The sequence below is a fragment of the Theropithecus gelada genome, chromosome 4 (assembly GCF_003255815.1).
Source record: "Theropithecus gelada isolate Dixy chromosome 4, Tgel_1.0, whole genome shotgun sequence".
Lineage (NCBI taxonomy): Eukaryota > Metazoa > Chordata > Mammalia > Primates > Cercopithecidae > Theropithecus > Theropithecus gelada.
This window is the reverse complement of record NC_037671.1, coordinates 74,202,992-74,230,050: the sequence shown is the minus strand read 5'-3', so window position 1 is coordinate 74,230,050 and position 27,059 is coordinate 74,202,992. Positions and strand designations below refer to the sequence as shown.

The window sequence follows — 27,059 nt, the reverse complement described above, 5'->3', positions numbered from 1 at the left end:
GATTTCTCTTTTCCTCAATTCCTTAATACTTCTCCAGTTAGCCCTTTGCAGGTAACAGAGCTAAAAATACTTCCTGAATCATGCCTTTTTGTCTAAAACATACTGAAATTTCTCCTCAAGTTATTGTACTTCTCCACTAACTTTATTCATTAGAATAAGACTTCCAGGTACTCTCTTTCCTTAGTAAATTTTTGGCATTTGGTGTTATGATTCTCTCATTCAATTTTCCTTCCACCTCGTCCAAGTAGAATCTACATTTCCAAAGTAATAGGTGCCCATTCTACTTTCACTAGTCATTTAATAAAACCCGTTCCTCTATACTGAGCCACAGCTTGGATCCTGAAACCAAAAGCCATGTACATATAGTATCTATGATTAATGAATCTACAGAATCTTCAGAGTCTCTGGACAAGCCACATAGAGCCAAGAAAATAGACTACCTCTGTTCTCTCTCAGGAGATTGATGTAGTTCCAAACAAAATAACAAGAAACAGCATCTGGTACAGCTGATCTTTTGCTACCTATGTTATTCTTACATCCAAAACTTAAAATTGACACCTAAAACCTCACATACTAATGCTTTATAGCAGAAGAATTTATAGCCTCTACATTCTAAAGTCTGGATCTGCAGCTCTGCCTAAAAAACACACTATATACACCAATGCCTCAGTAACTTATGCATTAAGAGATGAAAAGACTGCTTTGTTGATAATGTAATTACTGTTGTGGTCAAGCTGTGCTAGTGTTTGGTGAGGTGAACATTACCCACAAAGACTTCAGCCACCTACTCCAGTGGCTTAGTCCAGAACTGTAGCTATCGCAAACAACCAGTCTCAAAAGCCTACAAGGATAGATGTAAAAAGGCTAAGGTCTACCCTCTGCCTCAGGGGCCCCAGAACACTTGATATTTCCATGTGCTGTTTTTTTCTCCAGATGTCCATGTAATGACTATCTCATTACATTTCCCAGTCAGGCATCCGATTAGTAATGCTCCCACCTTCCTCTCCAGAATTCCTTACATGGATTGAGAGATCCTGCAGAAGAGTTTGACCCTTCAGATCACAGTGTATCACTGTATGACAGGCAGAGTAAAAACTAAGAAACGAAAGGGCTGGGCTGCACATATCCAGTTCCCTATTCCAAATACAACTTTCAAATAAGTCACCCCTCCTTCCTTTGGGAGGAGTTGGGTAGGGCCTGAAGAAAGAGGGAAAATACTGATCTTCAAATACTTTCCAAAGGATGGGGAGTCCTATTTTATGATAAAGCAGCAAGGCTCAAAAAGGGGGGAAAGTTGCTTTTTCTACATTTCTGATGATGATGATGTTTCAGCAATGCTTGACATGTTCTCTAAAATATGTTGAAAATCACATTTGTAGAAATTTGGAAAGTTCTTGGGGAGAATATTTTGTAATAGGGAATGGAGCTATTCTAATGGGAAAACCTCACGCATAGACTGTCTCTTTAAGACTACAAAAATTGACTGGGTGTGGTGGCTCACGCCTGTAATCCCAGTACTTTGGGAGGCAGAGGTGGGTGGATCACCTGAGGTCAGGAGTTCAAGACCAGCCTGGCCAACATGGTGAAACCCTGTCTCTACTAAAAACACAAAAACTAGCTGGGTGTGGTGGTGGGCACCTGTAATTCCAGCTACTCAGGAGGCTGAGGCAGGAGAATTGCTTAAACCCAGGAGGCAGAGGTTGCAGTGAGCCAAGATTGCACCACTGTACTCCAGCCTGTGCAACAAGAGCGAAACTTCATCTCAAAAAAAAAAGAAAAGAAAAGAAAAGAAAAAAAAAACTACAAAAAATTATTGGAAGATATAAAAATACAATTAGCAATTCCTGATGATCTCAGATAATATCAGCCACCCATTAACATGGGCTTCTTTACCAGTCTCTATCTGGTCACTGACTCCTAAACAAGGGAAGTAGAGATCTGGGAAAAAGATAATGCGAGCAGTCTCTCTTTTATTTTGGGCCCCAGAAATGACTCACTCACAATGAACACATCATGCAGTTATAGAGAGAACTTAATCCTCCTTATAACTGAAGGGTAAACAGAAAACTAAAGGGGAATAGCTCTAATGCTGAGACCCTGTGGAGTTACCCCATGGGGTTTCCAGAAGTTGGTTGTGAGATTGAGAACTGATTTTAAATATGTCTGTTTCAACTAGAACAATTGGTTCTCAATTGGGGTGGTGGTGGATTTTTCCCTCCAGGGAACATTTGGCAGTGTCAGGATAGTTTAGTTGTCACACAGGAGGTGGTGCTTACTGGCATCTAGTGGACAGAGGCCAGGGATGCTGCTAAACATCCTCCAGCTCACAGCACCCTGAAATAAAGATTTATCTGGCCTCAGCAGTGCCAAAGTTGTGGAACACTGAACTAGAATTCAAAGGGAAGAATAGGATAGTGAGTAGCATAGGGAAATATCAAGATTGTCAGATTTGGTCCAATTTAACAAACACTTACTGAACATCAACTTTGTACCAGGGCCTGTACTCAGCACCAGAGTCTAAAAAGGTGGTCAAGGCATGATCTCTTTAAAATCATATAACCTGGCCAGGCCGGGTGTGGTGGCTCGTGCCTATAATCCCAGCACTTTGGGAGGCCAAGGCAGACAGATCACCTGAGGTCAGGAGTTAGAGACCAGCCTGGCCAACCTGATGAAAACTCATCTCTACTAAAAATACAAAAATTAGCTGGGCATGGTGATGTGCCCTGTAATTCCAGCTACTCAGGAGGCTGAGGCAGGAGAATCGCTTGAACCCAGGAGGTGGAGGTTGCAATGAGCTGAGGTCAAGGTCATGCCACTGCACTTCATCCTGGGCAACAGAGTGAGACTTGTCTCAAATAAATAAATAAATAAATAAATAAATAAATAAATAAACAATAAAAAAATCTTATAACATGACCAGAGAAAGAGGCACAGAGACTTCTTTTTTATTTTGTATTTATTTATTTTTTTTTTTGAGACAGAGTCTTGCTCTGTTGCCCCTGCTGGAGTGCAGTGGCACAATCTCCACTCACTGCAAGCTCCGCCTCCCGGGTTCACGCCATTCTCCTGCCTCAGCCTCCCGAGTAGCTGGGACTTCAGGTGCCTGCCACTATGCCCGGCTAATTTTTTGTATTTTTAGTAGAGACGGGGTTTCACCGTGTTAGCTAGGATGGTCTCGCTCTTGATCTCCTGACCTTGTGATCCACCCACCTCGGCCTCCCAAAGTGCTGGGATTACAGCCTGAGCCACCGCGCCCGGCCCAAAACCCAGTAATAATATTTATGGGTTGTTGTTGTTGTTGTTGTTGTTTTGCCTTTTTTTGGTTTTGTTTTGTTTTGGTTTTGGTTTTTGAGATGGAGTCTTGCTTTGTTGCCCTGGCTGGAGTGCAGTGGTGTGATCTTGGCTTATTACAACCTCCGCCTCCTGGGTTCAAGTGATTTTTCTGCCTCAGCCTCCCAAGTAGCTGGGATTACAGGCATCTGCCACCACGTCCGGCTAATTTTTGTATTTTTAGTAGAGACAGGGTTTCACCATGTTGGTCAGGCTGGTCTCGAACTCCTAACCTCAAGCAGTCCACCCGCCTCAGCCCCCCAAAGTGCTGGGATTACAGGCATGAGCCACTGTGCCTGGCCCCTGTAATAATATTTGGTAAGAACTCTTATAGAGATATGTACTGTCCACAAGTTCTGAAATCCTCCCTATATTTAGCATCTCTTGAAAAACAGAGGACTTTGGATCCTACATATACTTTTCCTAGAAATGCAGATAGCTGCAAGCTTTAAAAACAGATTGTGATGAAAATTACTTTCCAGGGGAGAAGCCTGGTGCATGTACATGCTGAGATCTTAATTTTTCTATTAGGAAGGGTGTTATCCTCTTTCTGAGTATAGAGCTTTGTGCTATCTCATAAAACCCTGAAAGAGTTGTTCTCCTGCAAGTTTAGGAACCCAAATGACCAATAAACAAATGAAAAAGTGTTTGAACTTTATCAGGTAAGTGAGCATTAAAATCACAATGAGCGAACACCACACACCCATCAAAATGGTTAAAAGGTTTTTGTTGTTGTTATTTTTTGAGATAGAGTCTCCATCTGTTGCCCAGGCTGGAGTGCAGTGGTGAGATCTTGGCTGACTGCAACTTCTGCCTCTAGGGATCAAGCGATTCTCCTGCCTCAGCCTCCTGAGTAGCTGGGATTACAGGCACGTGCCACCACATCAAACTAATTTTTGTATTTTTAGTAGAGATGGGGTTTCACCATGTTGGTCAGGCTGGTCTCGAACTCCTGACCTCGTGATCTGCCTGCTTCAGCCTCCCCAAGTGCTGGGATTACAGGCATGAGCCACCACGTCTGGCTAAAAGTTTTAAAAATACTACGTGTTGACAAGGATGTAGAACAATCAAAACTCCTAAACATTGGTTGTAGGAGCATAAATGGGTACAGCTTCTTTGGAAAATTGCTTGGCATATCCTATGACCCATATTTGGTCATATCCTATGACCTATATTTCACTCATAGGTATATCTAATAAAGCTACATATACACATATCCTATGACCCAAATTTCACTCATGGGTATACACCTGACACATATGCTATATGTTCACTAAAGGACATGAATTAGAGTATTCAGAACAGCATTATTTGTAATAGACCCAAGTTGGAAACTACCCAAATGGTCATCAACAGTAGAATGGATAAAATTGTGGTATATCCCACCGCCCTTAAAAGGGAAAAAAGTTTAGGAACCATATATATGTTTACAAGAAAGCCAGAAAGCCAGAAGTTACTGCAACATCATTATGGTTGGTTTATACAGCCAATTGGCATAAAGAAACTGATACAATGGGGGAAATAGTAGTGAATACCAGACTCACTGTTCTCGCTTTCAGGTAATAAGTCACTAGACCCATGTCAACAAATTGTTTAGAGTCCTATGCAAATGCAATAAAATATTAAGCTCTTTCCCATGTTTGCTTATTCAGCTGGACAGACTTGAGGAAAAACAGAAAGAAACCTACCGGCGCATGCTAGAGCAGCTGTTGCTGGCCGAAAAGTGTCACAGGCGCACTGTGTACGAGTTAGAGAACGAGAAGCATAAACACACTGACTACATGAACAAGAGCGACGACTTCACCAACCTGCTGGAGCAGGAGCGGGAGAGGTAATGCGTACACACACCACCGGTCACATCTGGATGCCCATAGCCCTTTCATGTCTGCCCCTCCCTTCAGGGATCAGTCTTTCAGCCAGGGGTACTGTGGACAGGTGCCCAGCGTCGAATGCCGATTTCTGAATGGGTGGTAACCATAGAGAATGATACTGAATTTTACCTGAGATTGTTACATGAATGGTTTGGGGGTTGCATATAGGTAGGGCATCACATTCCCACAAGGATGTTAAAAGCCATGAAACCGTAAAGCTGGAAAGAAACTCAAGGACTTTATATTTACACATGATCAATGAAGCACCTACATTTGAAAAGTCTTTCTACAAATTGCTTTCTATTTGAACTAATCTAGTTTTTCTTTTTGGGGCGGGAATCAGCTTTTCAGGAAGTCAAATTATTAAACTTAACAATTATAAATGAATCCTATTCATTTTTAATACCAGTGTAGAAAATGTTACTATTTGGCTGTGTATAAATCACTTAATGACTAGAACTACCTGCTGAACTTTCTAAGGGCTGCATAACTTTTAAAACTTGGGGTAAAAAAATAAACCAAAGCAACTAAAAACTGACACATTTAGCCTTGATGTTTATTCTTGTAGGTATTTATTTAGTCTTCTAAGACCAAGGATTGCCACAACTGAAGCAGAGACCCCAAATTTTAAAATGTTGTAATTCACTCTTCTATACCATCTGTTTTCTTTTCCCAGTATCTTTTAAATTATTATCTCCCTTCTCTTCCCTAGGCTGAATGCTCGTGTCTGTGAATTCCACAGACTTTGAAACCAATGATATTGAATCCCCATGCTTTGAGTTACCAAGCATGTCTGCTTTTGTGTTTAGAGCTTGCAAATTGAGAACCACTAGGGAACAGCTTTACCTACCCCAACTGTATTATCTATTTAGTTACAAAAAAGAGATCTAGTTTTCCCAGATTAGTGTATATATGAGAAGAAGCGATCACAATTAGACAGTAAATAAAAGCATAAAATACAACAGGTTTGGGTTAAACATTTTAAAAAAATTATTGGTAATGTTTATTTATTATTGGATTTGGTACATCCCTTGCGGAAGGAGAAATGGAAAAGTGAACAATGGCTAAATTGTTGTGTACTGTATCCCAGACTTATGTTTGTCTTAAGCTCCTGTTAAGCTCAGGTTAACTAGCTTCATGTTTGAACACATAGACTAACTGATTTGACATCTTGGAGTAACCAGTGAAAATAAATCCCACCTCCTCAATCTCTGAGAACTTTCCAACCTCAAGCTATAGATATTGCAAACATGGTTCTAAGGAGAGTACATATACAGTCATGTGTTAATGAAGGGGATGCATTCTGAGAAATCCATCATTAGGTGATTTCATCATTGTGTGAACATCATAGAGTACGCTTTCACAAACTTGGATGTATAGCCAACTGCACACCTAGGCTATATGGCACAGCCTGTTACTCTTAGGCTACAAACCTGTACAGCATGTTACTCTACTGCATTCTGCAGGCAACTATAACACAATCATAAGTATTTGTGTATCTAAACATATCAAAGGTAAGGTAAAAATGTGGTATTATAATCTTATGGGATACAAGGGGGGAAATGGCCGTGAATACCAGACTCACTGTTCTCCCTTTAAGGTAGTAAGTCACTAGACCCATGTCAACAAATTATTTAGAGCCCTATGCAATTGAAATAAAATATTAAGTGTATAATTAATATTAATGGTAATGAATATAAAAGTACTCTGTGGTGGCTGCGCATGGTGGTTTGCACCTGTAATCCCAGCACTTTGGGAGGCCAAGGCAGACAGATCACCTGGGGTCAGGAGTTCGAGACCAGCCTGGCCAACATGGTGAAACCTGTCTCTACTAAAAATACAAAAATTAGCCGGGTGTGGTGGTGCACACCTGTAATCCCAGCTACTCAGCCTGATGCAGAATTGCTTGAACCCGGGAGGCAGAGGTTGCAGTGAGCCGAGATCATGTCATTGCACTCCAGCCTGGGCAACAAGAGCGAAACTCTGTCCCCCCCCCCCCAAAAAAAAAAGTGCTCTGTGAACTATCATGCTCTCTTGTGCTGCCTCAGGCACACTACCATCATATATGCAGTCCCTTGTTGACAGAAGTGTTGTTATGTGGCTCAAGTCTCTATCTACAACAGTCATCTGGTTAGGTGTTCTGTGTTGGAATGTGGTCAGATAAAAAAGTAGCAACTTGATATAGACTTTTCAGAATATCGAAAATCAAATAATTCTAAGAGCACCTGTGCAAATTATTTTTCATTACCTCATAAATTACTTGATTTAGAACCAGATATCTGTCTTTTCTTCAGCTTCCCACCTAAGCTAAATGCCTGAGGTAGTATAAGGTCAGTTACTGAGTCATTGGTTTGATAAAAGTGTGTAGATGGAGTGACCATACTTGTTTTTTGTTTTCCTAATTTTTGTGTTCTGTGAGAGTAATTGAAATAATACATGCCAGAGAGCATGATCGTTCACAGAGTAATTTTATATTTAGTATCCACTAAGCCTATGCAGGATGTGTTTATTTAATACCTTCATGTTGGTTAACTCTAGATTAACAATTTTAATCCCCATCCTCTTGTAGAAATTGTTAATTTTATTAAAACAATTACAGGCCGGGCGCGGTGGCTCAAGCCTGTAATCCCAGCACTTTGGGAGGCCGAGACGGGTGGATCACGAGGTCAGGAGATGGAGACCATCCTGGCTAACACGGTGAAACCCCGTCTCTACTAAAAAATACAAAAAACTAGCCGGGCGATGTGGCGGGCGCCTGTAGTCCCAGCTACTCGGGAGGGTGAGGCAGGAGAATGGCGTGAACCCGGGAGGCGGAGCTTGCAGTGAGCTGAGATCCGGCCACCGCACTCCAGCCTGGGCGACAGAGCGAGACTCCGTCTCAAAAAAAAAAACCAATTACAATAGCCTCTCCTGAGCAAAGTGCTATGTAGAAAGTTTTAAAAGTTAAAAAAAAAAAACTTTAAAAAAATTACCCTGACATGCTTTTGACACTTTCATCAGCACCACTGGGATATGTCACCAAACTTTCACGTTTTAGATAAGAATTCACTAAGAGACCTTTGACTCTCACTTAATTTTCACACCACTTCATGTTTTAAAATACTTTTTCATGGAATCAGTTATACTTGAGTGCTTAAATCTTTTTTTTTTTTTTTTTTTTCTGTCAACGTTTTATCTTAGCTCAACTCTCTGACTGACCACCAGTGCACACGCCGTGGGCACTCTCTGACAGACACTTTATTCTAAATTAAACATCCCTAGTAGGACCTGATTGATAACTTAAGTTGGCATCTCTGAATTTGTCTGCGTTCTGAGGCGTCCACCGTGACTTGCTTGCCAAGTTCCCGGGGCAGCGAAGTCTGGGATTTTTCAAAGGTCAAGCCTGGGATTCCTGCTACCCTTTGGAAACTGCCCCGCTAAATCTGCTTTGGGTTAAATCCTGTTTTTGAAGTAAGCGGTCATAATTAGATCTACTTATGAGAGCTGGCAGGAGGCTGACCCCGAGACTTTCTTTCCCGCGGGCCAAGTTGCCGGGGAGCCCCTCCCCAGCGCGTACCACGGACCACGGACCTCGCTCGGCCGGGTCGCCGCATCCCTGGGGCTCTGCCAGAGAGCCTCTCCAGGAGGCTCCCGCCGAGGCGCAACGCGGCCACAGCACCTGCAGGGGAAGCTGGACTGCAGCTAATAAGGAAACGGCATTTCTGAGAACAAGTGGGAGTCCTCGTGTCCTGTAGACTGTTCCAAGTCCTTTATTTGCTTTTTGTTTTGCACTCCCTTCCCCTTTTCCCGAAAAGTCCCTGTGAGCAAAAAGCAGAGCCAAGAACTTTGCTTCGGAAACACTTCCCTTTGTTTCTACAGTGAACATGAGTAAGGGAAGAAAGTGAAGTTTGAGATAAGCCTGAGTGGTTTTCTCCTAATAATCACTCACTCAGCTTCTCCCGCCGGTGGTGAGACTCTGCAGGCTGCCTCCATCCCAGGCGGCTTATTGATTTGGTGGTGGAGGGGTGAGGTTGGGGGCGGGGCAGAGCAGAGACTCTCCGGGTACCAGAACCTTTTCAGCTCCATTCTCCACATTTGTCCTGCTCTGTAAGGGTTTCTCACCTCTTCCAGAAAAATGGTTAAAGATAACAAAAAGGAACTCAGGCTCACAAGATCAGTAGTAGCTGTTGATAAGCCATCCAGATTCAGATGTTTGATGAAGCCAGGAGTCTGAGGCCCTGAATATTGCAAAAGATTTTGAGATCAGCCCTTTCAAATCCCTCATTGAGGCACTGAGGCCTAGAACAATTATGTAACTAAACCAAGATCACACAGTGCAGGCCACCACTCTAGCACTTGTGGACAAGTGGATGCTTTGTGCAAAAAGTTTCATTTTTGTGTGTAGGTTCCCCACCCCCACCCTCTTATATCCAAACTGTGACACAAAATTTTAAAAGGCAGAATGACTGTTATCGTGAAGATATAAGCACAGAGATATTAGGACCAGGGTGTCTCTAGAATGTCAAGATAGAAGCTTTGGCACAGTGGTCTCTTGGGAGGAGCAGCCTGGGACTTGTTTTGAGGTTGAGTCTGAATAGCACACACAGTGTTTTACTTAGCTTACATTCTATTGGGGTAGTTATCATGGAAAGTTAATGAGGTTTATGGGGGCGCTTAATAAAGCCCTCCTCCAAATTAACTCCCTTGTTTTGCCACTGACCTATACCCTATACGTGTGAAAACTATACAAATTATTTTTCACTTTTCAGGAATTGTTTAATTCATCTTATATAAAAATTGCACAAATTAAGTACCTAAAATGGGCAATATATTGTTCTGGGCTTCCTTTATTCTAAGTCAACAAACTGTGATCATAATTTGTTGCCATCATTTACTGCATATTTGTTTTTACAAATTAAAATTAGAGTCCCAAATTAAAAAGAGAAAACACCATTTTAAAATGTTTTGGCTTAATTAGCACTGTTAATAAAGACAAAATATTTTTTATTGTATTAATTCAGGCTGCGTAAAGAAAGCCCCCTTGTCTAAATGCTATATTTAGTTTGGTCCATATTTCAAGTCAACTTGACTTTTAAAGGCATAATTCTGAGCACATGAGATCACCTTCAGAGTCTGTACTTTATTCTCTGCCTGAACTGCAAGACTTGCGATTTTAATCTTAAGCTTCACTAGGGCTGCTCCAAGAATGTCAAAATAGAGAGAACACAGTTACATTAAAAAGTGGTCTGGGACTTAAAGAAATATTTGAGGGAAATATATGTGTGTGTGTGTGTATAAATGATATGGAGGAGTGCTGTCTAGATCTATCACTGTAGATACAGATTTTAAAACTTTTGGATTTTATAGGCTCAGCTGGAACTACATAAATAATTACATCATCATATAATATTGCAGCAAGCCTTCCAAGTGTAAGTTAAGTTTTTTAAAGTACAAATCAGCATCTCAAGAGAAATCCCTTAACCTGTGAAGGAGAGTAAGAGCAGGGGCTTGAATGGAAGGGAAGCTTTCAAGCCCCATTTTGGTATTTTTCCTTTAAGTCAATGTGAACAGGGGGTTGGTCATGTATCTGGTGGATGATGGGACAGTCTGCACTCTTATACTTTCCTATGTGGGGGAATGACCAGTCAAAATCAACTGTTTTTGAAAACTTGCTCTAGTGGACTGGGATCTTTGGAAATATTCTTGATCCACTTTATAGAAAAAGATACATGTCTGGTTCCCTGGAACATTATTCTTAAGTTTCTTAGGTTTAGTGGCCATATCTTAAAAGCATGTTAACAAAATGGACTTTTCTCACTGGTAGCTCAGAGAATCTAAATAAAGCACTCTGTAGAAAAAGGTTGCTTATGCTTTGTAAATGCTCAAGTCTTAACAAGCAGAAAGTAATCCCTATGTGTAACATAACAGCAGAAAACAACTGAGCCTTCTTCTTTGTGATTAGCACTCTGCTAGAAGCCGTTCAAAAGCAAAGTTAACTTTTATTGACCCCCAGATAAGCTAGACACATGTACCAACTTGTTTAATCCTTACAAAACTATAAGATGTGTAATTATTAGCCCCTTTTAGCAGATGAGGAAGCAGAGAAGTTAAATTCCTTCCCCCAAGGACACTTGCCAATAATTAATTGGCAGAATCAGGGTTTGAATTGAGTTTTTTTCAGTAAGAAAAAAATAACTTTTCCCACTCCTAACTTCTTACCTTCTGATAAAAGTGAAAGCCTTATTTCTTCCATGCACACAGGGAGAAAGGTGACTTGGAAAGTGGACCAGTGACTTGAACTGCATACCTATTCTGTTGCCTGTTTAGGATTCAAATTCACAGACCTTCTCTTGGTCATAAGACATACCGCCTAATATCAGTATCCCACCGATGAAGGAAATTGTTGGGAATAGACAGTTTTCAAGAAAGAAGAGGAATTAGAATTCAGAGGCCCAGTGACCCAGCTGGAGTATGTTCTATAGTTTCTGAAATAATGCAGAATCAAACTCCACCTTCCATTTCCTCTTACCCTTAAAATATGCAAATCCCACTTTCTACTGGAAAAATGTAATTAAAGTAAAGGAGGCTGAGGTGACGAGGTGTTACCCCAGGGCATAGCTAGAGTGTCTGTTTTGGGTGATAAGGTGGGTGCGAGGTGGTATAAAGAAAGTGAAGATACATCTTACTTGAAGGGACCAGGAAAGTAACTTAAAAAGGTAGCTTCCCAGGGTTGGAAAGTTTGGGGTTAGAAGAGTCACTTCTTTTAAAAGACCCAGGATAGTAACATACCTACTATCAGTGCTGTGGAACTAGTAGCATGTTGGTGATCTACCAGGCACACCCCTGGATTAAATATGAAGGAGCCCATTAAAAATGCTTTTGAGGTTCATTTCACCAGATTCCACCTATACAAAGATGCCGGGTCTTGGATGGATGTGAGCTTTTTCCCAAGCTTCATAGCACTGTCATTCTCAAAGTTAATGAGCTAACAGCCTCTGATTAAAGACTCTTTAAAGTCTTAGTATTATAATGTTAACAAGGATGCCTACGAAAATGGGTTATCTGACTCACAGAAATTTCTAATTAATCAAGGTTATGCCATGAATTAATTTACTTTTACTGCTATAGAAGATATTTCTCAAATACATTTTACTTTCTTTTAAAAAATTTAAAATATACCACAAAATCCAATTAAGTCATATTTGATGATTCAGGATCTTATAGTGCTACTACCTGGATGACTCTGTACCTTATAAACTCAGAGCCTATTAGATTATATTTAAATCTAAATATCAGTTCTGATCACGTTTTACTACAGATAAAAATGGTGAGGATTTTTTCTAGATTTTAGGGCTTAACTTGGTTTAACTGAGAATTTTAGTTAATTAGATTCAATATATTTAGGCTTTTATAACCACCACCACCACCACGATCATAGCAATAGAACTTGGACCAGAAAGAACCCTAATGACATTGTGGAGTGGCATTGCTGTCTGGTGTAAATATCCAGGGTTCCTCATCTTGCACCAAGTGGTTTAAGGACATGGACACATGTGAGTGGATTAAGGAGTGGAAAGTTTAATAGGCAGAAGAAAGGAGAGAGGAGAGCAGCTGTCTCTCTCTTGTGAGAGAGAGGTGCCCAAAAAGGAAAAGACGGCTGACCACAGCAGATTTTATAGGCAGGCTTCAGGAGGCAGTGTCTGATTTACATAGGGCTCACAGATTGGTTTGACCAGGTGTGACGTTTACACACCCTAATCTTATTATGCAAATGTTTTTCCACTTGGCCAGCACCAGCTTGTCTGCTCCTTACTGTACATGAGGCTGGCAAAAAGATGACACTGCCATTTTGAACAGGCCTAGTCAGAGGTAGTATATTCCTATGGGCACAACTGGGGACATTCACCTGTGCGAGCTTCCAGCTTGCTTGTTTATGTCTGCAGCTCGATTTTATGGGCTGCTCTTGGTTAGAAAAAAAAGAGCTGGGGGCTTTTCATTAAAAAGAAAACCTTACCAAGGACTTCCGTACTCTCACTATCTGCCTAAGTAATTTCTTTGTAACTCCTATGTCAATTGTACAAAAGGATGAGATAATAATCAAAGAAAACTGACTACAAGAAAAAAAGTGTTGAAAGGGAGGGCTTGAGCGAAAATGGACAAGAAATGTACTTTACTGTAAATGATTTCAACAAGCTGTGTAAGAATGCCTTAGTCCTGGTGTTTGATATGCCTTATTTTAGAAAAGTCCTAAGAAAAGCAACAGTGGAGGACAGTATTTGGCATTTAAATATGAGAAATAGTGGGAACCCAGTAAGGGTAGATGTTCGTGTTAGCAGACTTTCTCTAGATCTGAACCAGTCATTGAGAGAGTTTATCTTTTTAAATACATTTTTAAATTTTTTTATGTTTTAGAGTTGGTGTCTTGCTCTTTTGCTCAGGCTGCATTACAGTGGTGTGATCAAAGCTCACTGCAACGTCCAGAGAGTTGATCTCTTTCAAAAAGTTTTCAGGATATCACCAGATAGTCCCTGAAACTCTTAAGTTCCTGATTTGCTGAAAAGGCCTCTACTGAGAGAAATGGAGGCAGCTCCTTTCACATTGCTGTCATTCTTTTTGTCATGTGGCCCTGTAAATTCTGGTCACAATCAGTTAGAGAAGTTGACAACTGTCCTGGACAAAGGTCACAGAGGTCTCCAATGCAAGTGCCTCCAGAGCCAGCTGACCCAACTCTTCAGCATACATGGCATGAGTGGTTGAAACTGCTCGACTGAAGAGACCATTCTCTGATTACTAGAGAAAGGTAAAGTTTCGCTCAGACTAATTGACCCCATTTTAGTTTGTAGACCCAGTGTTGTCAATTCTTAAGTTTCAGAAAATGATAGAACTCTGATTTTAGTAAGATATTCCAGTTTTCAATGTTGACTCAAATTGATAAAATAATGTGTGGTGAACAAAGCCGTCTCCTGGCCACTTTGTCTTTAAAGTGGCTGGTTTACAACCTTTGATGGCCTAGGCATTAGAGAGACTAAGGTGGATAAGGTGGCAGGGCATGTGCTGTCTGATGGTGGTCAGTTAATCCATTGAGACCCTCATGAGGCATACAAAACAGAAAGAAGAAAGGACAACAGTAGCCTAGAAAACCACCAAAAACCAAACAACAAACAAACAGAAAACCACTCCAGAACATAGAAATTCTCAGAGTGAAGAAAGCCACATCATATCTGGGGTTACAATGGATGCCTATTTCTGAAGGGATGACAAGCATTGGGCCATAAGCATTGCTGTTGGGTTATTGGAACTGCAGGTGTATGTTAAACAATGATGAACAATATTACAGTTCTCTTTGGGCCTGTTTGACTGTGGAGACAGTTTTCTGTATTTATTCACTTTTTAGGATGTGCTTTCTAAGAACTCCCATCATCTTAAGTAACCTGGGTGGCTCTGCTCTTACAACCTCAGAGACCAAGGGTTACAATAATGAAATTGTTATAGCTTTCACATTATCATTTGCTTATGCTCAATTATAAAAAATGTACTATAGCATGATAGTAATTGGATGTTTTAACCTAGTATTTTCTATTTCCTTGTGACCTGTGCCCATTTGAGTAGTCACCCAAGAGCAACCACTGCCTCAAGAGAAATTTGTCGCGACTAAAGGGGAGAACAGAAATCAATATCTGGTGTATAGGATCAGAAGCAAGGATCCAGGTATAGCATTAGACAGAATATGTAATCAAGTGGATCCAATTTTTATCACCCCTCTTCTTTCCCATTTAGATAAGATATTCTCTGAGAGGATAGAAACAAGGAAGCAAGAGAAGTTTATGCTGTAGGAAGGGGTAGTCCAAAATAAGAGGCTCTGTTTGGTGCTTTTTTGTGGAGAGTGGGTGGGGGACAAAGATGGACAGTAATATAAAACCCAAAGAGGGTTAGTGTGGAGAATTCTAGACTGAGGGGATTACCAGGTGGAATCCAAGAGAATCTTAGTTTGCTTGGTCTGCCATAACAAAATACTATAGACTGTAGCTTAAGCAATGGAAATGTATTTTCTCACAGTTCCAGAGGCTGAAAGTACGGGATGCCAGAATTGTTGGGTTCTGGTGAGACCTCTTCTGTTGGCTTGTAGATGGCTGCCTTCTCCCTTTGTGCTCACGTGGGCTTTTTCCAGTTCACATGTATGTAGAGAAAGCTCACTCTCTTCCAACTCTTATAAGGCCACCAATCCTATCAGATTAGAACTCCAACCTTATGACCTCACTTGACCTGAATCACCTCCTTAAAGTCCTGTCTCTAAATTAGAGCACATTGGGGATTAGGGGTTCAGCATATGAATTTTGAGAGGCACAAATTAGTCTTTGGTCCCTCCATGAATTCAGGAGAAAAAGAGTAAAAATGGTGTCCAATATGTTTAGTTGGAGAAATCTTGATACAGCCTCAGTTTCCTGCCACTCTAAAAGAATATCTAGATTTTTCCCTATGCCTTTGAAAGGCCATGGAAGTAGCTGAGGCAGGGCTTGTCAAGAGCATGGAACTGCGACTGACTTGGATCAGCAACTTGGACAGATTGGCAACTGAGATCAGAGACCACAGTGTGCATCTCAGAGGATGCCTGTGTGGAAGAATGATGAGCAGATGACCTCTCAGCCACCTTCCTGATGGTTCCAGAAGTTAGTCACACTCCAGAAATGAGGACTTGAAGCCCTAGAATGAACTCAGGAGATCCTGACTTGACTGAAGTCTGAATTTACTAAAGGAAACTAGGCTTGGGTGAGCATACCCAGAATTAACTAAGATGAAGTTTCTGTCACCTGTGGAATGGGACCCCAAATAGAAATTATAAAAGATATAGAAAAATGAAGATCGTTGTATTTCTCGCACACATGAGTATGAGGCCTGCAATTAGTACCACTTCATGGGTAAAATAATCTGTATGTGTGCTGAGGAGAAATAATGCAGTATTGAGGCATTTCAGATTAGATATGATGTGCTTCTAAATATCTTGTGACCTTCAGAGGATCATCTGAACTAAGTTTTACCTCTTCAACTGCAGTCAATTTCTTCTCTAGGTTACTCTAGCTACACAGTGTGAGACCCTCATGAAATCTGTCACCTAGAGACAGTTATTTTCTTAGTCTCCTGCATTTCATTTAGAGACAGATAACTCTGAATTCAGTTACTAAGTCTATCACTTATGGTCTATGACTTTGGATAGGTTATTTAACCTCTCTGATTTTTGGTTTCCTCTTAAATAGAATGGGGATAACTAAGTACCTATCTCATAGCATTTTATGTTCATGAGATAATGAATATATAGCCCCATTCATAAGGCATAGCATGCAATACCTAAAGGGATAATTTCTTTTGCTTATCTGTGTATTAAACTCTTGCAGGAAAACAATTTCACTAACTCATGATTTACAGTCTATCAAACTAAGACATTTTGAGAACAATGCAATGCGTAGCAAAAGTAAACTCTTCTATTGTTTGAGGGTAGTTGTTTTTGTATTTAATTACATGTAGACTCAGGAAAACTGAAAACCTACTGCAGTTAGAGACTTCAATAAAGGGAAGTAGCAAAGTACAAAATTACATGGAATCAATAAGCAAAAAATCAATAGTTTTCATATTTCCAAATGACAAAATAATATAAACTATATTACATATAAACTATATTAAATATAAAACAAGACCTACATAAAGAAGAATCTTAAATGCTACATAGAGGCATGAAAAAGACTGAGACCAATGGAAAGGATCATATTCTAGGACTGGAGGACTCAACATCATAAAGATGTCAAAGACCTGGCACAGTGGCTCACTCCTGTAATTCCAGCACTTTGGGAGTCTGAGGCAGGCAGATCACTTGATCCCAGGAGTTCAAGACCAGCCTGGGCAACATAGTGAAACCTCATCTTAAAAAAAAAAAAAAAGTAGCCAGGTGTTATGGCACACACCTGTAGTGCCAGCTGCTTGGGAGGCTGAAATGGGAGGATCACTTGAGCCTGGGAGGCAGAGGTTGCAGTGAACCAAGATTACACCACTGCACTCCAGCTTGGGTGACAGATTGAGACCTTGTCTCAAAAAAAACAAAACAAAAAAAAAACAAAAAAAAAACAAAACCCCTCAAGTCTCCCAATATTAATTCACAAATTTAGGCTGGGCGCGGTGGCTCAAGCCTGTAATCCCAGCACTTTGGGAGGCCGAGACGGGCGGATCACAAGGTCAGGAGATTGAGACCATCCTGGCTAACACGGTGAAACCCCGTCTCTACTAAAAAGTACAAAAAACTAGCCGGGCGAGGTGGCGAGCGCCTGTAGTCCCAGCTACTCGGGAGGCTGAGCCAGGAGAATGGCGTAAACCCGGGAGGCGGAGCTTGCAGTGAGCAGAGATCCGGCCACTGCACTCCAGCCTGGGTGACAGAGCGAGACTCCGTCTCCAAAAAAAAAAAAAAAAAAAAAAAAAAAATTAATTCACAAATTTAATGTAATCCTAATATCAAATTTTTAATGTAATTCTAAAAATACCTTTTTTTAAAGTATGGGAACTAAATTAAGGGATTCTAAAGTTCATATGAAAAATACATAAGCGGCTGGGTGGGCATGGTGGCTCATGCCTGTAATCCCAGTACTTTGGGAAGCCGGGGTGGGTGGATCACTTGAAGTCAAGAGTTCGAGATCAGCCTGGCCAACATGGCGAAATGCCATCTCTCCAAAAAAAAAAAAAAAAAAATTTCCTGGGCATTGTGGTGTGTGCCTATAATCCCAGCTACTAGGAAGGCTGAGGTAGGAGAATCACTTGAACCCAGGAGGCAGAGGTTGCAGTGAGCCAAGATCATGCCACCGCATTCCTGCCTGGGCGACAAAGTGAGACTCCACCTCGAAACAAACAAACAAACAAACAAACAAAAAAAAAACCCATAAGGAAAAATAGTCAAATTTTGAAACCAAAAACAAGTAGAAAAAAAAAATTTTCCAGCAAAAACAAAAACTCATTTTAAAGCTACAGTTCATAAAATAGCATGGTATTGGTACATGGACAGACCATTAGAGCTGATGGAACTTCTGGAGATAAGATTATATAGATATAAAAATGTAATATATTTTAAAGATGGCATTCCAAATCAGTTGGCACAAGTTGGGTCCCTTAGTAATGACCATTATTATAGTCATCTTTTTGTATGGCTCCTATACTTTATTTGCAAACATGGGGAACAACTGATCGTATTTTAGTGAGAGTATTTTCCCCTGACCTAATCTAATGTCTACCATTTCAGGAGAACCATCCATATAACAGTTGTGGTTTGTGTCAGCAGAAACTTTAGCATTTACATTTTAAGTTTCCAAAGAACAGATAAATTCTTTGTAATAAAAAATTATATTTGAGGAATAAAATAAAACTATGAAATATATAGCTGGAAAATCATGGCTTACTTTCCATTTTAAAAAGCAATATTATGATTTTTAGCCATATAAAATCTTATGAGAAATAAAATATGTGATAACTAGAAGCATCCTTTGGAAGAGGAAGTGCTGGAGTTATTTTGCTAAGGTCATAAGTTTATTGCTGTATTTCTATAAATTTGTATATTTAAAAAATAAAAAGAAGTGACAGGACACACTTTGTGTGTGTGTATATATGTGTGTGTGTATATATATATGTGTGTGTATATATGTGTGTGTGTGTGTATATATATATATATTTATTTTTTAAGACAGACTCTTGCTCTGTCACCCAGGCTGGAGTGCAGTGGTGTGATCTCAGCTCACTGCAACCTCTGCCTCCCAAGTTCAAGCGATTATCCTGCCTCAGTCTCCTGAGTAGCTGGAACTACAGGCGCCCACCACTGTGCCTGGCTAAATTTTGTATTTTTAGTAGAGACTGGGTTTCGCCCTGTTGGCCAGGCTGGTCTCGAACTCCTGACCTCAAGTGATCCACCTGCCTTACACCTGCCTTGACCTTCCAAGTGTTGGGATTACAGGTGTGAGCCACTGCGCCTGGCCTCCTCACACTTTATATCTTGAAAGGATTAAACACAGCTTAAACTTACTTATTAGAATAATCTGTAGAATATTAATTTTCTTTTCCCAACAGCTGCATAAAACAAATTACTTTAAATGAGAAAAAAAAGCGAATATGAAGAGCTGTGCCTAATAGTCTACCAAACTGAAGGATTTAAAAGCATTCATTTTTTTTTTTACAGAAGTTGTTGTGTGTTATTTAGCATCTACCAAACTGAAGGATTTAAAAGCATGCATTTTTTTAACAGAAGTTGTTGTGTGTTATTTAGCAGAGTCCAGATACAAATTTACTTATTTTGAAAGTCTAGCACAGATTTACCCTATAATTTCTAGATGAAAGTAGATTGTGAGTGATTCAGTTTATGTATATAGATGAAAATTCATGCCTATTTTTCAGAGAGATAAATAAGCATTAATTAATCAGATAGTCCTCAGGAACCAGAGTAGATGAGACATTTTAAGAAACACACAATGAAAATCATCAGGAAATAACAAACAATCCAGTCAGAACGGGACTTTAACAGACAAATTTTCCATCAGTAGTTACAGCCTCAGAGTCTAGCCACGTGACAAACATTTAGACAGTGAACAACTACTGCTTTGTCGTAACAGATTTTAAAAATGCTTTCTGACCTATCAATACACTGAAACTATCACTAATCCAGGCAACTGTAACGATTAACTGTAGATCAATTCTAACTTTAACAGACGTTCTTTATGTCAGAAATGCAAAATCGAAGTCTCCTATGGATTTTTTTTCATGAATTGAAGCATCAGTGAGATGCATACATTTCAGAGAAAATAAATTAATCCAGGTTATAGAAGCAACTGTATTAAAAGTGAACACTTCCAACAACTGAGGGGAGTTTTTGTTCCCCGCATTCCAGACTGGTTGGTTTGAGTTTTAATTGATCTAATCGCTTATTTCAGCCTCATGGACAAAATCGGGTATGGAAAAGTGATGTGAGATTATTCTTCTATAATAAAAAAACTCTGGGAATTCTGCTCTAAATTGGCAGAGATTTGTCATCACAATAAATAACAAGTAAATATTGTTTTTGCATAAACTTATACATCAAGAAAAAGTTAAGAAAGGAAAGTGCTGGAAAAATGTGTTGTCTTGTATCACTACAGTGAATAACTACATTGTTTTTGTATTTTTACTTCTTTTCTAGAGTGGAAGAAGGTAGTCAGATTAGCATTAGAAATCTGGGACTCCAGAGAGGAGGTTGAAACTTGGGAAGGTGGTGTTTTCAATGTTTGAAGATTGCTCCTCTTCTGGCTCTTTGACTGTGTGTGCACGCTTTTTCCAAGAATGCTTGTGTTTGGAAAGTGCTTCATGGTGGTGAAAAGTTTGAACAAAAAAGATTAATCAAAGTTTGGGTCTTTCATGCTCAGTGCATAACATATTCAGCTCTTGGATGTGAACTCTTAGCCAAGAAACTATTCAAATATTATTCAGGGGCTGAATGTGAGCTTTAACTGAAAAGAAGAGGTCAACTTTACTTAGTCTTAACTCATTCCTCTTAAGTTCAGAAATGCTGTGCCTTAAGGATTTTAAAAAATATTTTCTGCATAGCTCCTAATATCATATAAGAGGTCACTGAGAGTTCCTTTTATTTATTTTATTCTTAAATGCTTAAGGAAGCACATTCATTTGACCTGAAGTATGAAGGAAACAGGAAATGGTGGACTATGACTGCACTACATCCAGCATGCTCTTAGAGGGGAGGAATGCTCTAGTCTACCTAGTCTTTGTCATTTAGTACATTGTGACTAAATAACACACAACAACTTCTGTAAAAATCCTGTATTCAAATCAGGAAAGTGTTCTTATCTACACTACCATTCCTCCATCCAGTACTTTCTGATTTACTCAGCTTTCCAGTGCTCTCAGATTTTTCTCACTTCTCCTTGAATCTGTAACATACTGTAAGTTTTGGATTATGTTACTCCCAAGGAAGAAGGCGTAATTGTGGGAAGAACTGTTGTCCAGACTTGATACACCATTTCCAAGCTTCCAAGGTGGCATCCTGGAAGAATGCACCTCTGCCCCAACTGAGGAAGGCAAGTGCAGCGCTTCTATATATCCTATGATGTTCTTCTTCCTGCCTGCTCACTCCAGCCCTGCAGTGCCTCCATTTCTTGAAATTCTGGAGCACACCCTGCTCTGCTACAAAAAAAAAAAAAGGTTCGTGAGATGAAAGCATATTGCATTGGCAAGCCCAGTGATTGCCCAAACACGTTGAGAAACTTCCAACTTGCCATATGCTAAACTAGATCTTTTTCATAATTCAGGAATCATGTCCTCTTTACATCTCTTTTCCTTATCAATTTGAAAAAGAAGCAACTGAAAGAAGACTTGTTTTAAAGAGTCACTCGGTCAGGTCATAATGCTTAATGGCAACCAGTTACTTAAAGGATGATAGGAGCCTGGATACTCTATCTCTAGGATCCAGTGCTTTAAAAAGTTGTAATTGTTTTTAGAAGATTCCCACTCATAACTGGACTTAGGACTCGACCTAGGGACCAATAATCACAATAATACTTTCCACATGCACTATATTACATTGTAGTGTACATTTCAGTTAATAAGGAGTTGAAGAAAGGTTGTATATGATTCATAGAAAAACAATTAGGTACCAGTGTCTAAGACAATGTCTGGTCCTTGGTGGGCAACCAATTAAGTGTTTGTTGAATGAGTGAATACAAGATACTTCCTGAAAACAGAAAGACACAGAAAGAACCCTGCCCTTCAGAAGCTAATAGTGGGACGTTTCTTGTTACTGTAACTCTAGGGAGGGTTACACCACCATTTAAATGTCTCTGGGTTCCAAGAGGCTTCTAATAAACAATGTTATTTAGCCAAGGGAGTGTTAATTAATTTATAATAAATATAGCCATTTTGAGTGAATCTTTTAAATTAACTTTGAATATAATCATTTAGTGGTATTAAACAGGGAGGGAAAAAAACCTGTCTGTGATTGACGTTTGTGGTATTTTTTAAAAAGGTTTTTTAAAGGTAATAAAACATTTCCCCTTGCTATTATCATTTGTCTCTAAATATTGATTTAATATGGCTTGAACATGAGCAATGCCTCCCCAGGACTATAATTCAAGTTTGAATCACTAGAAGCAAACTGAGTACAAGATGCCACTTGACTATATAATCAGTCCTGACCCCTTGATTCCCATTTTTTTTTTCACATGGGTTTATGTTGCTTGTCAAAATTAGACCACAAGATTATATTTTCACAAACTGCCTACCATGATCAAAATTAAACTGTGCAGAAACATATTATATATTGTGGGTCCACTACGCATCAGATTCTGTGGCCTTGACTTACATTACTATATTTAATTCTTATAACAACCCTGTAAGTTAAAACCCATATCCCTGTTATACAGCTGAGTTAACTGAAGCCACAGAGTTATAAAATATACCCTTTGGTTATCTTCCAAGTAGTTGCCAAGCCCAGATTAAGTCTATCAATCAATTGCCAAGATGCCTCTTCCCCCAGCACTAGTGCAGCCTTGCCAGGCAGTGGCAATAGTTTCTTGTTTTCTTCTTCAATGTCAGTTTCCCCACCCATATTAAAAAATAGCTAAAAAACAAAACAATAACTAATTGGTTAGTATCTGTAATTTTACCTTAACAATGAACATTGCTTTATGTAACTTTTACAGAAAGCTACATTATTTGATTATAACTCTGTAATGAAAACACATTTATTTAGTACTACAACCTTTAAACATGCAATAATTATTATATTCAGTTCAGGCTATTAAGAAGTTAGACATATTCTTAAAGAAAAGGGCATGACTGAACATTAGGGATGTAAGAAAGCAATGATCTTGATGTTATTTTTTTCGTATTCTGTCATATGCCATATGTCATAACATAATGGCTTATACTTATGTAGTATAAAAGATATCTGAAGACTTAAAAATGCTCTGCAAACATTTAATTCTATTAACTTAAAGTTAATTTGACTAATTTATCTGGTATTGTGCTTTTATTCTGTAATTGAAGTGAACTTTCATAACATAAATGACATACATTTCTATGCATATGGCTTAGAAAAAATTATACTGGAATTTTTAATTTACCTAATGGCTTTTTGACTAGATTTATCACTCATACACTCTCTCAGGAAGAAGGAAAAAAGGAATGAGGGGAAGGAGGGAGGGAGGAAGGAAGGGAGGAAAGAAACAATGGGAAAAAAAGAAAAGAAAAAACAGAGAAGAGGGACAACTGATTTGAAGATGATAGAAGCTTTTGAAAACATTTTATATAAATGATGATACAGATATTCTTCTAACTTTAGCTGCATGTATTCACCTACTTTTGTTTGTGCGGGTAGCAGTTTTTGCCATTTAAAAACACTTAGGGAAAAAAATTCAAGTAAAAATATTTTGTAAAGACAAAATGATTTTTAAAATGAAAAGTACTTGGCATTCTGTAGCCCATACTGTAGTGTTTTCATTTAGATACCATGTACATTAACTGGCATTTTAGTTGAAACATGAATTTTCTCCTGTTGGCTGAATCATAGATTAGGCTCTAGTGGGATCCCTATTTAAATTCCAATATGTGCTGAATAGAACTGTATAGAGTTTAGCTAGTTTGAAAAATCAGGAGTGAGGCCCATTTGACATTTTCTGCATATCTTTTCTTTATTTCATTCTTCCTCCCCAGCTGTATCCCTCTCCCAATGCATTTCCCTTAGCGTGGAGTGTAATTCCCGTTCACTTGCTTTGCTTCTTAAGAGCTGCCTTCCCTTCCAGTCTTGGGCAGCTCCACCCCTTCTCACAGACCAAAGTAAATCTGCACAATAATGAGCCATATAAGGGAGGAATGACATCATCAGTTAGTGGTCCCAAGCTGTTTTGCACAACATTCACCTTTCATTGTTCTGATGACAGGGCTGGAATGTGACGGTTAATTCCCTGTGGAGTAGGGGGCTGAGCAAGGCCTGCAGCTGTTGAACAAACTTCAGTACCCCCTTATAAAAAAACAAAAACAAAAACAAAGCTACTATGCTTCCTAGTATTAAGGTAAGGAAGTCAAGATCTGTTTTGATTTAAGCAATGTTAGTTACTCTTGTCCATGCACATTTCATTTGTTAATAGGCTTACTTGGCAGTAAACTCATTTCTAAGTGTTACTGCAAAGAGCATCTTGGAAGCTGGGTTTGGATATTTGTAGAGCCCTGACTAATCTGACAAGGGCTGTAAGAACTCGACAACCATTCAGTTTGCAGCTACAGGTTTTACTGAGTGTGGATGGTGACAAGCCTTGAAAATTACCAGCTTTTTGTGACTTTCCTTGATGCCTCAGAATCCTTGATTGGAACTGTCCAAGACGCACCTTGTTATGGTATGAAGAGTGCTCCTGGTTTTCTATGGTGGGGGAAGTAATCTCATCCTACAGAAACCTTGGGGAGTTTGTATCAGAACTGAAAAATCTCTTGTCTTACTACCAGCAGTCCTACTAATGTGTTCTGAAGGCTTTTAACAGGCAGCCTTTCTATATACTGTAAATGTATCTTCTAATGTATGATTTCTTGATGAGCAAGCAACTAATTTCAAGTAAAATATTCTTCCCAAAGGTTTGTTGTTATTGTTGTTGTTGTCATGTGGATTTTCTACAGCTCTCTCTTTGCATGTGTGGAAAAGGCTTGTAAAAGTTGGCAATGAATTAGAATGCATAGCGATCCAAAGAAAGCCGTGTTTGTTCTGAAACACTCAGTGTGGCAGTGATAACAAGAATAATAAAGTAAATAGGAGGTTTGATTTCAAAGTGGGAATGAGATTAAAGTTTGGATTATGTTGAACAAATGTGTAAAAAGTTGAACTTTAGTAATTTTTCAAAATGCCAAAAAACATTGTCTAAGTTCAGCAGAGTGTATAAAAATAAATAGCTTGATTTAGTGCTCAGTAGGGCTGAAAGATCTGTGAGTCTTTCACAAAAGAACTTCATTTGGCCAAAACCAAATTTTTATAGTGTGATTTTAGATTCACATGACCCATTTTATAGAAATTTGAAATAGGGGCAGATGGTATGGTTTTCATTTGCGTAGATTTAATTTGTGTAACATTGGTTGTTAATACTGTTTTGTCTCTGTGTTTAAAGTGATGAATATCTTGAGTTCAACTATGATGAAAATCTTGAGTTCACTACATTGATCTTCCTGGATTCTTAATTCCATGTGACTAGATGAACTTCTGTTTACTTGTAAAATTAAGTATCCTTTCCACAACAGAATGATGCTCACATTTGTTTTTTTTCTAGATTAACGATAGTCAAGATCAATACAAAATTGAGTCTGAGGTTTTGGAGTTTTGTTTATTGTTTTGACATTTTATTTTTTGAATTAGTTTTAAAGTTGTTCCAAAACTGGGTGAGATAATTATTAAATAAATGTTAACGTAATACTTCAAAAACTTTAGCAAAATTTTACATAAGCTTATATTTAAAACTTTTTAAAAGACCTTTAAATGTCATGGCAATAAATTCAACTGCCATTTTAGAAAGAGAGAGGTTTACTTTTCTGAGTAAGTAAATGAAAACACACCAATAAGTGATGTATATACTTAAATTAATTTGCTACCTAAGTACGACTATGTTATTTTAAACAATCTTATTTGTGAAAATGGATTTACCTGAGACAGATTAGTAGTATCTTAATTAAAAGTTTTACAATAAAATGTTTTTATGTTGTGAGCTCCCACACTATATAAGCTTAAAACCATGACTTTTGCCCAGCACTGTATAAATGTTTGTGTGGAGTAAAATGAGATGTATGGTAGCTTTATGGATTGTCTCCAACTTGTTTGACTAGTCTCAGAAAACCTCATTCATGCTGCCAGCTCCTCCTGTTATGTTCTGTGTGACCACAAGTGCATCCCATGGGGGAAAGGCTCCTCACACTGTGGGAGGTGTATGTGGGAGGAGACCCTCACACATTGGAGACCTTCATACTGCGAATTCAGGGACTGAAAAACCTACCTGCTTCTAATATCCTCCCTGCCCTCTGGCTTTCCCTAGGGAATCCCTCCATTTAACCTATTTCTGAGGGAGAGAATTTCCTATGGCAATATGCATTTCCTAAATATAGCATCCCATAATTGGGTGTGATGAACCTGGGCAACACATTCCTTAAGAACGGGATATGGAAGGCCTCTTTGAGTTGGGGAGAGAAGGTGAAGGGGCCACCTGGAAGGGAGAGCCCAAGGTCACACATTTAAGTGACAAACTTGTATGGTTCATGGCTTTGCCTGTTCCTAGTGAAAATTACTAGGTAAATTCATTCACCTAGCTGATTCTTTATACACATTATCAAAAATAAAGAATACTACCTGCTTTTTCTTGTTTTGAAAGTATTTCATCTGACCAATCTGAGCGGGTGTTTGAAAAGTACTTTGAACAACATAGAAAATAGGAAAGCACCATAAAAGGCATATTGTTGTCCTCTTTGGGGAAAGGACATAAGAACAGAAATCTGAAGGTTGAGAAAGAAGAGCCCATGAGACTACGGTGAACTGCTGTCTTGGTTCGTTCAGGCTGCTCTAACCTAGTACCATAGACTGGGTGGCTGATAAACAACAAAATTTTTTTTTCTCACAGTTCTGGAGGCTGAAAGTTCGAGATCAGGGTGCCAGCACAGTCACGTTCTGGTGAGGGTCCCCTTCCTGGTTGCAGACTTCTGTCTTTTCCTTATATCCTCATGTGTGAGAGCTCTCTGGGATCCGTTTTCTAAAGGTAGTGATCCCATTCATGAGGGCTCCACCCTTCTGACCTAATCACCTCTCCAAGGCCACATCTCCTAATACCATCACATTGGGGGTTAGGGTTTTAA

General features: G+C 39.2%; 1 protein-coding gene across 4 annotated transcripts in view; it reads left to right on the top strand.

The window, feature by feature from the left end:
• Positions 1 to 27,059, top strand: part of FILIP1 (filamin A interacting protein 1) — a 202,777-nt gene that overhangs the window by 132,070 nt on the left and 43,648 nt on the right. For all 4 annotated transcript variants that reach the window (XM_025381365.1, XM_025381363.1, XM_025381362.1 and 1 more), the window contains one exon: positions 4,983 to 5,161. In XM_025381365.1, coding sequence (XP_025237150.1) covers positions 4,983 to 5,161 — 179 coding nt within the window. The remainder of the gene's footprint in view (positions 1 to 4,982; positions 5,162 to 27,059) is intronic.